Source organism: Pristiophorus japonicus, chromosome 8 (genome assembly GCF_044704955.1).
Source record: "Pristiophorus japonicus isolate sPriJap1 chromosome 8, sPriJap1.hap1, whole genome shotgun sequence".
NCBI lineage: Eukaryota > Metazoa > Chordata > Chondrichthyes > Pristiophoridae > Pristiophorus > Pristiophorus japonicus.
In genome coordinates, this window is record NC_091984.1 from 48,340,243 (window position 1) to 48,354,353 (window position 14,111).

General features: G+C 45.9%; 1 protein-coding gene across 5 annotated transcripts in view; it reads left to right on the forward strand.

Annotated features, from left to right (window-relative positions):
* Window positions 1–14,111, forward strand: part of eif2b3 (eukaryotic translation initiation factor 2B, subunit 3 gamma) — a 171,475-nt gene that overhangs the window by 93,845 nt on the left and 63,519 nt on the right. For all 5 annotated transcript variants that reach the window (XM_070886757.1, XM_070886756.1, XM_070886755.1 and 2 more), the window contains exon 6: window positions 1,779–1,868. In XM_070886757.1, the coding sequence (XP_070742858.1) occupies window positions 1,779–1,868 (90 nt within the window). The remainder of the gene's footprint in view (window positions 1–1,778; window positions 1,869–14,111) is intronic.

The window sequence follows — 14,111 nt, forward strand, 5'->3', positions numbered from 1 at the left end:
CCGCCCGAAAAGGGTTGAAAGTTGGTGGGGCAGCAGCCACATTCTCCCGCACCTATCCCAGGCCGAAGGGACTCCCGCACGGCCAGCCGCTGCTGAGTTTAGTTGAAGGTAGGATTTACTTCAGTTCTTTATTTGTTAATTTAATTATTTACTTCAGTTCTTTTTTTTTATTGAATGCTTATTACTTTTTGTGCTTTGTTTGGTGCTTGGTGGTGCTTTAAATGTAGTTACTTGTGCCGATTCCTTAACTCTAGATAAGGTTTTTCTGTGCAGACAGAAGTGGCAACATAACCTGGTCTAAGTTAGTTTGGAGCAACTATTTGCTGGCCAAACTTGCTTAAATGGCCAAAACAGGCATTAGTGGCTGGGAACACCCCCTTTTGGAAAAAAAAAAACGAAACTTTAAAAAAAAACCTAACTAACTTACACTGGCGCAAATTAAATGGCCAGAACTGCAACTAAAAAGATACTCCAGAAAAATCAAGTTGCTCCAAAAAAAACAGAGCAACTCCTGGGGAAATTTGGGCCCAAGCCTTTTGTGAGAGTAAACTTAGTATATTTGGCTGTTCACTTTCCTTCATTCCCTGTGGGCAAGCACCTGAGCAAAATGCATATTACCTACTAGAGTCCCAGTCATATGTGGAATTTTGTTTGGGTACTTTCTGAAGAAGTAAACAGTGGGGAAACTGCATGTCATAGTTGGTTACAAGCTACTCTGTTGTTGTCAGGGCAACTCGGGATGGGCAATAAATTTCAGCCTTGCCAATGATGCCCACATCCCAAGAATAAATAATTATTTTAAAATTGTCTTGTGAACTGAAGATATGTATAGCACTGGCTCATGGATTTCATTCAGCATGTGTATGGGAACACCCATTCTGATGGATTGATAAAAATTGAATGAATTGAGAAACGAGTTCTACTATTGCAGCTTTCCAAGCAGTTTAAGTGACCATGTGGTGCCGCAAAACAAGGAGATAGAAAATCTTCATTAGTGAAGCACTTTTCCCTATCTAGCTACAAGTTGAACCTCTCTTATCCGGGACTTCCTTATCCGGCACTACCCCTTGCCTGGAACCATTCCCTGCCGCCGGGTGGCGCATGCGCAGAATGCGGCTGGTCAAAATCCTACTCATCAATATAATCTTTCTCCTCGATTGGCTGCATCCTCCTCGTTGCCCTGCTGGAACTCCTACAACCACAGTCCTTGGGCTGGCCGCTCCTCCCCACAGCATTCCCTCCGGGGGGTTGGGCCAACTCTTTGGGGCCCACCGAATCTTCTCAGCCCCCTGCATGCTGACTGACTGACTGACAGTCGTTCCAGGCAATCGGCGCGTGCGCACACACACTAACCGCAGCAGCACCCCAGTCCAGCCAAAGCGCTTAAAGGCGCAGTCCGCCCAAACACGTGACCTCCCCATATCCGGCAAAATCCCTCATTCGGAACAGGCCAGGTCCCGAGGGTGCTGGATAAGGGAGGTTCAAGTGATCCATCTGCATTGAAAGACTGCAAAAAGTACCTTTTAATGATTGTTACTGATTGAGTTTATTGTAACTTTATATATTAATTTACTACTACAATGATAATGCAATAACCTATTGCTTAGACAGTTTCTGGAATATATAGCAGTACTATGGAGGAAGAACATGGGATTTGGTAGCACTGAGCGGTGTAACATGAGTTTTGATTTTGTGGCAGATTCTTTGTGGAACCATATGGCAATGAGGTGGCAACGAATGATTCATAAACATACAGTAATTGCTGATTTTTTTTGCAGGCATCCTAGAATGCACATAAAAACTGCACTTGTGGACGCCCATCTGTACTGCATGAAGAAATGGGTTCTGGACTTCCTTGTGGAAAACAAGTAAGCAATTATAATATCATTATTTCACAATTAGTTCCTCTTAAGTTCTCTTGTAAAATTTAGTTAGAAATTTCCCTGGCATTCCAAATATGCTCATAACACTTGGCTATAAAATGTCACTGGTGAAGATCAGGGACAGGAAATAGATTTTAAACAACTAGAAGACAACTTAGAAGAGCATGCCAGGACTAGCACCAGGCGTACCTAAAAATTTGGTGCCAACTTAGGGAAGCTGCAACACAGGACTATATGCATGCTAAAAAGCAGAAGCAGCATGTCATAGACAGGGCTAAACAATCCCACAATCAACAGATCAAATCAAAGCTCTGCAGTCCTGCAGCTTCCAGTCGTGAATGATGGTGGATCATTAAACAACTAACGGGAGGAGGAGGCTCCATGAATATCCCCATCCTCAATGATGCCGGATCCCAGCACGTGAGTGCAAAAGACAAGGCTGAAGTGTTTGCAATCATTTTCAGCCAGAAGTGCCGAGTGGATGATCCATATCGGCCTCCTCTTGAGGTTCCCACCATCATAGAAACCAGTCTTCAGCCAATTCGATTCTCTCCACATGATATCAAGAAACGGCTGAACGCATTGGATACAGCGGCTATGAACCCGACAACATCTTGGCTGTCGTGCTGAAGACGTGCTCCAGAACTAGCCGCACCTCTAGCCAAGCTTGCTCCAGTACAGCTACAACACTGGCATCTATCCGATAATGTGGAAAACTGCCCAGGTATGTCCTGTCCACAAAAAGCAGGACAAATCCAACCTGGCCAATTACCGCCCCATCAGTCTACTCTCAATCATCAGCAAAGTGATGGAAGGTGTCATCGACAGTGCTATCAAGCGGCACTTACTCACCAATAACCTGCTCACTGATACCCAGTTTGGATTCCGCCTCGGCTCCAGACTTCATTACAGCCTTGGTCCAAATATGAACAAAAGAGCTGAATTCCAGAGGTGCGAGTGACTGCCCTGGATATTAAGGCAGCATTTGACTGAGTTTGGCATCAAGGAACCCTCGTAAAACTGAAGTCAATGGGAATCAGATGGAAAACTCTCCACTGGGTGGAGTTATACCTAGCACAAAGGAAGATGATTGCGATGGTTGGAGGTCAATCATCACAGCCCTAGGACATCACTGCAGGAGTTCCTCAGGGAAGTGTCCGAGGCCCAACCATCTTCAGCTGCTTCATCAATGACCTTCCCTCCATCATAAGGTCCGATGTGGGGATGCTCACTGATAATTGCTCAGTGTTCAGTGCCATTTGCAACTCCTCAGATAATGAAGCAATCTATGCCCGCATGCAGCAAGACCTGGATGACATTCAGGCTTGAGCTGATAAGTGGCAAGTAACAAAAGTGCCAGGCAATGACCATCTCCAACAAGCGAGAGTCTAACCACCTCCCCTTGATATTCAACGGCATTACCATCACCGAATCCCCCACCATCAACATCCTGGGGATCACCATTGACCAGAACCTTAACTGGACTAGCCACATAAATATTGTGGCAACAAGAGCAGGTCAGAGGCTGGGTATTGTGTGGCGAGTGTCTCATTTCCTGACTCCCCAATCTTTCCACCATCTACAAGGCACAAGTCAGGAGTGTGATGGAATGCTCTCCACTTGCTTGGATGAGTGCAGCTCCAACAACGCACAAGAAGCTTGGTTATGTTCCCATCCACCACCTTAAACATTCATTCCTTGCACCACCGGTGCACCATGGCTAAAGTGTGTACCATCTACAAGATGCACTGCAGCAACTCGCCACGGCTTCTTCGACAGCACCTCCCAAACCTGCGACCTCTACCACCTAGAAGGACAAGGGCAGCAGGCGCATGGGAGCACCTGCAAGTTCCCCTCCAAGTTACACACCATCCCAATTTGGAAATATATCGGCGTTCCTCCTTTGTCGCTAAGTCAAAATCTTGGAACTCTCTCCCTAACAGCACTGTTGGGAGTACCTTCACCACAAGGACTGCAGTGGTTCAAGAAGGCAGCTCACCACCACCTTCTCAAAGGCAATTAGAGTTGGGCAATAAATACTGGCTTTGCCAGTGACGCCCACATTCTGGAACAAATTTTTTAAAACTAGGTTGAAATTATGGTCTAATCCTATACATAGACTTCATTATAGTGAGGGAATGTTTATGCTCATAAAAAGTTGTGTTTAATCATTAGGTTGCCAGCAACTCTGGAAAATTCAATGCTCCCCTGCCAGGACAGTCAAGTTTTAAACTCACATACCATGACATTGAAGCAAACCCTAATATTACATTAATAATATTGGAAGTAGTTTTGTCACTGTAACATTGGCCCTGTGATAATAAAATAAATTAGCTTGGCTCAGCAATAGCACTATCATCTCCAATTTTGAACTGTGTGGGTTCAAGCCCCACTCAAGGACTTGAATGCCTAATTTAGATTGACACTTCTGAACAGTACTGTGGGAGTGCTGCACTCTTGGAGGTGTTGTCAAAGTTATACCTGTCCAATCAGACTGTTTGGGTGGATGTAAAAGATACAGTGACACTTTTTCAAAGTTAATTGTGGCATTTAGGTATTCTCAGAAGGAGTTGTACCTGAGACACACTGGTATCTATACACTTATTTATGTAAATTTCTGTAGGTTTGAAACAAGTGAAAGGCCCTAGAAGATCAGCCAATTGAAATGGCCAGTCTTTGGCAAGCATCTTTGGCTATCAACAAAGATTGTTTTCAGTCACTGTTGATAACTAGGTATTCTGTGTTAAATAAACAATGGACAGTCTGTTGTTTATCCATAGGTCTAAGGATGAGCCCAATCTGAGGCCTTTTGTGGATGAAAGCTCAGACCACACAGGCATAAGGCAGGTAGCAGAGAAGTATCTCTCTGAGAAAGAGCAGTAAGAGAAAGGCAGGACCCGATAGCTTTAGAATAGCTTAGTTTGAAAAATATTTATGCCTAGGGTTTCTGTATGATTGCGTATTTATTATTTTCATATAAGCCAAGGAGTGTAGGAAATTGTTCTCGCTTTGAAAACTTTAATCAATTTATGCCTGTATTTTATGTAATATAAAAGCTTGTTGGCTTGAAGCCGATCCTTCTCTCAATGGTGTTCCTTTTATTCTGCCTTCTGTAAAACAAGGAGATTCCACGTGACAAAACGTGTGATATTTCAGTAATCAATAACATTACCATGCTATTGTTTAACTAAGTATTGGGTAGTAAAAGGTGCAAATAGTGGTGAATGCAAGGCACATTTTTGAGAGTGATTGGTGATCCTGAACCCAAGAGAATATCTAGTGCAAAACATGAAAAATGGGACATTCCCACTGTGCAGTTTAGTCCATGCCATTCAAAAGTTGCTTTTGATTGGTTGGAGCAGATAAATGTTGATACAGGTGTCAAAGACCTAAGATGGGGGACTAAAGAATGATAGAACTTACATTTATATAGCGCCTTTCATAACCTCAGATCATACCAAAATGCTTCATGGCCAATTAAGTACTTTTGAAGTAAGTTACTGTTGTATTGTACAAGTGCAAGCCAGACCCACCCAGTGAGTTAGTTCGTCAGCAGCCTCAGCCGTGTGACAGCACTCCGGGAAGATAAGCATTTTATCTGTGTCTGTGTATAAAAAACATACATTTCAATCCATACACTTGCATAAATATACAATAGAATCTTTATTATTACAGTTTTCATAATCTCCCTTCAAACTCAGTTACATTCAATGAAGCAGTATGTGCCTTATTTAGACAATCCTGTGATAAAATAATCTATATACAATTAAAGATTTGAGTCATGTCCATCACACTTTGTGACAAGTCCAAATGTCCATGTCACACTTAAGGTACAAAAGGCTAAGAAAGAGAAAGTAATTTCCTGCTGGTTTCACAAAAACATTCCCAACAACAGAAAACACTTCTAAATTGATCTCGGGTGTGTATGTTTGTCGCAATCATATCTTGTGGCCTTAAAGGAAACTTGTCAGGTTACAGCCAGCTTCCCATTTGCAACAGAATAATGCATTATGTATTATGTGGTGTAATGCTCCTGTTCTTATGTGCTCATAGCAAAGTTTAAGAATAGGGAAAGGCTGTTTGGGTCAATATATCTGTCACTTTTTGGATATTCTTAACCCCCAGCTGCTCCCTCCATCCCTTCACTCTCCAGAAACTCATGTAGTTGCACATTGGAACATATTACTCGCTTTAGTGTGGTAACTTAACACATCATTTCAGGATTGTGGAATAAAGGCTTTGCCAGTCTCAAAAAATTTGCAATAATGAGATTTGACTGCCTATATATATATTTCTGTACCCATTCCCAAATAAACATAATAAAAACAGAATCATATTACCATCAAAGCCATAAAAAGCACATTGCTGAGAAAGAACACAGGAGAACATTGTGAAATTTTATTTAATTTAAAAAAAAATGTATACTATTTTCTCAAACAAGTTTACTTAGGCCTACAAAAGGGTTCCTGTCTCTTTGAAACTATCCAGTAAAGTATCTTTCCAAGTTTTCCTCTTGCTGTTAATGTAAAATTGTACAGAAATAAACTTAACTATACAAATGTTTATTTAAATTCCAAGTTTTTAGTAACAATAAAAGCAGTCAGAATGAAATATCTCTTTAATAAGACCAAACATACGGTATGCAGATGGCAGATAGGTATTCATCGTCAAAGCTCTGAGCCCCTTTTTAGAAATTTGTTTTTATTATTTCTTGAAATGCATCTTTCAGACAGCTGTATTTGGACCACCAGGTCCAGCATCTAATTTTGCCAGGCCTTCCCGGGCTTCAAGGCCATGCCAGGAAACCTATGTGACAGTTGTGATAAAGGGGCGCTCAGGGAAAAGTTAATAGTTTAGTCTGGACCCCACCTTAATGTAAACCTAACAGGGCCTCCTTGTAAGGAGCGCACACACTGAAGCACAGACCTGCCCAGCATGCATAAAAAATTATGTTTGATTTGCATGAAGGTTATTCAGGAGGGTTTGCGAATCTTTCACACTCACTCACTGTGTTAATGGTCTCCAATAGACACAGGTTGTCTGGGAAATATGGGAAAAATGAACATTATGTGTACATCATTGTTGGATGTACATTTGTACTTTTGTACCTGGAGGATAAATTAAAGTGTACTCTTAGTCCGGGTATATAATACAGCAACTGCAATAGAAAGCTACCACACTTCCTTTTTCTTTAAACGAAGGAATTAACACTAAAATGTCAGGTCGCTCTGTCTAGCGCTGTGTCTGTGATAGTTTCCAATGATTGAAATATTGAGTTAACAAAAATGAAAACCTATGTTTGTAGGTCGTTAAAATAAGCATCAAGTATTGCTTTTAAAGTATATATCAGAGCCATTAAAATCAAGAATTACTTATTTGATCACTAATCTGTGCTGAATTAGCTCTTCTCATTTGGGCCACTGAAAATTACCCAGGGTTCCCATTTCCGTTATTGTGCAGAGAAAAGGAAACTGGAGAGGAGATAGCAGAGGCACTAGATAGAGAGATAATTGTCCGGAGACAATTTAAAGTAATTGGTAGAAGGTTTAGAGAGGATTTGAGGGGAAATTTCTTCGCGCAGAGGGTTGTGGAGGTTTGGAACTCACTGCCTGAAAGAGTGGTAGAGGCAGAAACCTCCACCACATTTAAAAAGTACTTGGATGTGCACTTGAAGTGCCGTAACCTGCAGGATTACGGACCTAGAGCTGGAAAGTGGGATTAGGCTGGATAGCTTCTTGTTGGCCGGCATGAACACGATGGGGCGAAATGGCCTCCTTCTGTGCTGTAAACATTCTATAAATTAATTGATTGATTCCATAGAAGAGGGAATAGTGCCAGCTAATGTTGTTCCTATATGCAAAAAGGGAGATAAAAACAAAACCTGGGAACTATAGATCAGTTAGCTTAATCTAAAAGAAGTGATAGATGAGCATCTACAGACAGAAAATATAATAAAATATAGTCAGCGTGGATTCCGAAAGACGAAGTCATGCTTAACTAACCTGATAGAATTCTTTGGCGAGATAACGGAAAGAATAGACAAGGTGATGTAGTACATGTCATATACTTGGATTTTCAAAAGGCCCTTGATAAGCTACCACACGGTTGGTTCATGATAAAGATTAGGGCATGTGGAGTCAGGAGACAAATAGCTGAATTGATAGCAAATTGATTAAAAATGAAAGCAGAGAGTAGGGGTAAAGGGTTCAAATTGGAGGAAGGTAGAAAGCGGTGTTCTACAAGGATCCATGCTGGGACCACTGTTGTTCATAATTTACATAACTGATTCGGATTAAGGAACAAGTAACTCAATATCAAAATTTACAGATGATACCAACCTAGGGAGTATAGTTAATATAGAAACATAGAAAATAGGTGCAGGAGTAGGCCAGTCGGTACTTCGAGCCTGCAGCACCATTCAATAAGATCATGGCTGATCATTCCCTCAGTACCCCTTTCCTGCTTTCTCTCCATACCCCTTGATCCCTTTAGCCGTAAGTGCCATATCTAACTCCCTCTTGAATATATCCAATGAACTGGCATCAACAACTCTCTGCGGCAGGGAATTCCACAGGTTAACAACTCTCTGAGTGAAGAAGTTTCTCTTCATCTCAGTCCTAAATGGCCTACCCATTATACTTAGACTATGTTCCCTGGTTCTGGACTTCCCCAACATCGGGAGCATTCTTCCCGCATCTAACCTGTCCAGTCCCGTCAGAATCTTACACGTTTCTATGAGATTCCCTCTCATCCTTCTAAACTCCAGTGAATAAAGGCCCAGTTGATCCAGTCTCTCCTCATATGTCAGTCCAACCATCCCTGAAATCAGTGTGGTAAACCTTCGCTGCACTCCCTCAATAACAAGAACGTCCTTCCTCGGATTAGGAGACCAACACTTGGGGGCCTAGTCTCAGGATAAGGGGTAGATCATTTAAGATCGAGATGAGGAGGTATTTCTTCACTCAGGGCTGTGAATCTTTGAAATTCTCTGCCGCAGAGGGCCGTGGATGCTTAGTCTTTGAGTATATACAAGGCTGAGATAGACATAATTTTGGACTCTAGGGGAATCAAGGGATATGGAGATCGGTTGGGAAAGTGAAGTTGAAGTTGATGATCAGCCATGATCTTATTGAATGGCGAAGCAGGCGCGAGGGGTTCTATGGTTTACTCCTGCTCCTATTTCTTATATTCTTGGAGCGTTCTAGATCCCAATAACTCTTGAGTGAAAATAATTCTCATCTCCCCTCTAGATTTTTTCCATTGATTTTGAATCTATGACCTTTAGTTATTGACCCACACGACAGAGGGAATACTTTTTCCCTATTTGTCAAAATCTCTCACCATCTTGAAAACCTCCTATTAGGTCACATCTTAACCTCTTAAGTGCCTCATCCCTGGTACCATCCTGGTAAACCTCCTCTCTCCGAATTGCCCACAATACTCCAGTTGAGGTTTAACCAGTGATTTGTAAAGTTCTAGCATGATCTGTGTGCTTTTATATTCTATTCCCCTATTTATAATCCCACATAACCCATATATTTTTGTAACACCTTATCAACTTTTCTTGCCATCTTTAAGGATTTGTGTACGTGGACACCAAGGTCTTTCTGCTCATCTACACTTTTCAGAATCATGCCATTTATAGTGTACAGGTACTGTCTTCCCATATTAGTCCTCCAAAGCGCATCACTTCACACTTTTCTGCATTGAACTTCATTTGCCAAGCTTCAGCCCATTTCACCATCCTATCTTTGTCATCCTGAAGCCGACAAATATCCTGATCACGATCTACTACATTGGCAAGTTTTGTATCATCAGCACACTTTATAATGCTGTTCCCTACACCCGAGTCAAGGCCATTTATAAAAATTGCAAAGAGTATTGGACCCAAAACTGACTCTTGAGGAACATCACTGCAAACCATCTCCCAGTCTGAAAAACATCCATCCACCACCACCCCTTTGCTAACTGCCACTGAGCCAATTTTGTATCCATACCATCACTTTCCTCCCAATTCCTTAGGCTTCCAGCTTAATAAGCCTCCTGTGGCACTTTGTCGACTGCCTTCCGAAAGTTCATGTATAGAACATCTACTGCATTACCTTAATCAACCTGTTACCTCATCAAAGAATTCAATCAAGTTAGTCAGACACAATTTACCTTTAACAAATCTATACTGGCTCTCCTAGATTAAACTGTGCCTTTCCAAATGAAAGTTTATTTTGTCCCTGATAATGTTCAAACCTCAGACCTTTTTGACATTTATGGCTCAGCTCTTTACTGGATAAATTCATTGAGCCATTGTGGAAGCCCATAACCTGGTAATATTGAAAGTTTTTAATGTGCTTAGCCAGTTTTTTTTAAATTTAAAACCTCCTTTCTCCTCTGGCTCACAGCAGCACGTTTCGAGTAAGAATGAGACTTCGTAGTGGAGTATACGGAACAGACTTTATTGATATACAGAATGGTGATCGGCCTTTAACTGTATACAAAGAGTGCCTTTAACAGTTTCTGTATCTTTTGAGTATACTCTGACAAACTGTTGAAAACCATGAACTTTTATACACCATGGGCACAAACGATGTGCGCACACACCTGTAGTGGCCCCTCAAGTGCCGGTCACTTGGGAACTGTCAAAATTTCTTTTGACAATTCCAACACATCCTCGGGAGAAGGGTCTTCACGGGCAGAGATTTGGGGTATTTGCCCAACTTCTTGCATTGGACCTTTTATCAGCGTAAGAGTTTTAATAGATCAAAAAAATAAATGTTATTGCTTATTTTTACATTAAAAGCCCTGTCTATGGGCTCAATTTTCCCCCGTATTGCTTGAGTTGCACCGTTTAATTAGGTGGTAAATAGATGCTCCAGAAAAAAGTCTCCGAAGTTTCCACGATGTTTGGCCTCTAATCTGCAGTCGCGCAGCATGGCCAGTCGCCAGGGGAGGGGGGAGGGAAGAAGGGAGGGGGGGAGGTGGAACCTGCGGTCTGCGCTGGAAAAAGGAGCTGGACCTTCTGCGCATGCGTGGGAGGAAAACCTGACGTTCTTGATGTCGCTGAAATGGCCGTGCATGCGCAGTAGAGCTCTGAGTGAGTACCCTCCCCCGCCGAGCTTCTCCGGTGCCCTCCCGCTGCTCTGTGGCCCCCGATTTCATGCCGGCCAGCTTGCTCCCTTCACCCGCCGAGCCTCTTCGGTGCCTTCCCGCCGCTCTGTGGCCCCCGATTTCATGCCGGCCAGTTCGTTCCCTCCCCCACCGAGCGCCTCCATCCCAAGTGAGTGCCGGTCCAGGTCCGCTCTGCTTCCCGCCCCTAGACCAGGCCAAATAGCCTCTGATGTACTTATCTGCGCCGATTTCTTTCAATCTCTGCAAGGGTTTTCTCGAGAGGCCACATACGCTGGCCTAAGTAGAAATGGAGTAACTATTATCTGGCCAAAGTTGCCTAAATGGCCAGAATTGGTGTAGGTGGCTGGTAACGCCCCCTTTTGAGGAAAAAAAACTTAGCAAAAAAAAAGAAACTTACGCTGGTGCAAATTGATTGGGGAAACTGGGGATTTTTAAGTTAGGCCAGAAAAAGCAGCCTACTCCAAAAAAAACGGCGCAAATACTGGGGAAAATTGAGCCCTATGAAGGTAAGTTTATTTTTAACACTATTAAAATATTTTTGTTAATTTCAAAAGAATACATTTTTCTCTAAAACATTTAATTTAATGCAATTTCTATTCATTTTTTTAAAAGTTAAATTTTTTTTTACTTTATGTTTGTATTTTATTTGATTTTAGGGGTGTTCTCATTGATAGTAATGGGAGCTCGGAGCAATTTTTGTCCCCATATTTTAACTACATCAAAGGAAAATGTCTAAATGATGTATCTATTTCCTAAATTCTCTGAAACAGATTATCTAGGTAATCAGATTATCTATGTAAACAGTTTGCAATTGTTTACCTCAGAACCACTTCCCTTAAACAAAAATTACATTACCTACTTATGGGCCCAAGTTTCGGCCGCGCCTAGAACGGCGCAGTCCCGACCTGGATGCCCGTTTTTCGCGCCACAAAGTGCGCCTAAAAAAAACTTACAGATTCTCCGGCTCCCTGCTGGTCCTCTGGCCCTCGGCGCGGCGCAGCACGAGCTGTGGGGGCGCGGAGCTAGGTCCCTGCGCTGAAAACAGTGCCAGGACCTCTGCACATGCACGCTACAGTGGGCGCAGATGTGCAGTAGCTCCAGGCGCCCAAAACTGTGTGGGAGGGGCCCGAAGCACGCAGCCCCTAGCCCTGGCCGAATGGCCTCACTGGGGCTGCGTGGATAAGGCTCCTCCCACGCCCAGCTCCTGCTTCCTCCCGACTCGACTCTTTTCCCCACCCCCCCCGCCCCTGGACCGGACCTGACACTGATCCGACTCCCGCTCCACTCCTCCCCGCCCCCCCACCCAGAACGGACCCGACCTGACCTCCACCACCCCCCCCCCCCCGACCCGACCCGCGCTCCCGACCCTGGACCCCAGACCCGACCCGACCCAACGCCACCTACCTGTAAATCTGGTGCTGGGGACGGGCACTGCCCGAAGTCGGCCCGTTCCACCACCCCCCTCTCCTCTCCTTCTCCTCCCCCCGCCTCTCCTTCTCCTCCCCCCCCCCATCTCCTTCTCCTCCCCCCCCCTCCTTCTCCTCCTCCCCCCCCTCCTTCTCCTCCCCCCCCTCTCCTTCTCCTCCCCCCCCTCTCCTCCTCCTCCCCCCCCCTCTCCTTCTCCTCCCCCCCCCTCTCCTTCTCCTCCCCCCCTCTCCTTCTCCTCCCCCCCCCTCTCCTTCTCCTCCCTCCCCCCTCCTTCTCCTCCCTCCCCCCTCCTTCTCCTCCCTCCCCCTCCTTCTCCTCCCTCCCCCTCCTTCTCCTCCCTCCCCCCTCCTTCTCCTCCCTCCCCCCTCCTTCTCCTCCCTCCCCCCTCCTTCTCCTCCCTCCCCCCTCCTTCTCCTCCCTCCCCCCTCCTTCTCCTCCCTCCCCCCTCCTTCTCCTCCCTCCCCCCTCCTTCTCCTCCCTCCCCCCTCCTTCTCCTCCCTCCCCCCTCCTTCTCCTCCCTCCCCCCTCCTTCTCCTCCCTCCCCCCTCCTTCTCCTCCCTCCCCCCTCCTTCTCCTCTCCTCCCCCCTCCTTCTCCTCTCCCCCCCCCTCCTTCTCCTACCCTCCCTCCCTCTCCTTCCCCCCTTCTCCTTCCCCCCTTTCTCCTTCCCCCCTTTCTCCTTCCCCCCTTTCTCCTTCCCCCCTTTCTCCTTCCCCCCTTTCTCCTTCCCCCCTTTCTCCTTCCCCCCTTTGTCCTCCCCCCCCTCTCCTTCCCCCCTTTGTCCTCCCCCCCTCTCCTTCCCCCTTCTCCCTCCCCTTCCCCCCTTCTCCCTCCCCTTCCCCCCTCCTTTTCCCCCCTTCCCCCATCCTTTCCCTCCTTTCCCCCCTCCTTTCCCCCCTCCTTTCCCCCCTCCTTTCCCCCCTCCTTTCCCCCCTCCTTTCCCCCCTCCTTTCCCCTCCTTTCCCCTTTCCCCCCTCCTTTCCCCCCTCCTTTCCCCCCTCCTTTCCCCCCTCCTTTCCCCCCTCCTTTCCCCCCTCCTTTCCCCACTCCTTTCCCCACTCCTTTCCCCACTCCTTCCCCCCCTTCTCCTTCCCCCCCCTTCTCCTTCCCCCCCTTCTCCTTCCCCCCCTTCTCCTTCCCCCCCTTCTCCTTCCCCCCCTTCTCCTTCCCCCCCTTCTCCTTCCCCCCCTTCTCCTTCCCCCCCTTCTCCTTCCCCCCCTTCTCCTTCCCCCCCTCTCCTTCCCCCCCTTCTCCTTCCCCCCCATCTCCTTTCCTTCCCCCCCCTTCTCCTCCCCCTTCTCCTCCCCACTTACCCTTCTCCTCCCCACTTACCCTTCTCCCCCACCTTCCCTTCCTCCCCCTTCCCCTTCCTCCCCCCTTCCCCTTCTCCTCCCCCCTTCTCCCTCTCCTTCCCTTCCCCTTTTCCTCCCCCTTCCCCTTTTCCTCCCCCCTTCCCCTTTTCCTCCCCCCTTCCCCTTTTCCTCCCCCTTCCCCTTTTCCTCCCCCCTTCCCCTTTTCCTCCCCCTTCCCCTTTTCCTCCCCCCTTCCCCTTTTCCTCCCCCCTTCCCCTTTTCCTCCCCCCTTCCCCTTTTCCTCCCCCCTTCCCCTTCTCCTCCCCCCTTCCCCTTCTCCTCCCCCCTTCCCCTTCTCCTCCCCCCCACTCCTTCTCCTCCCTCCC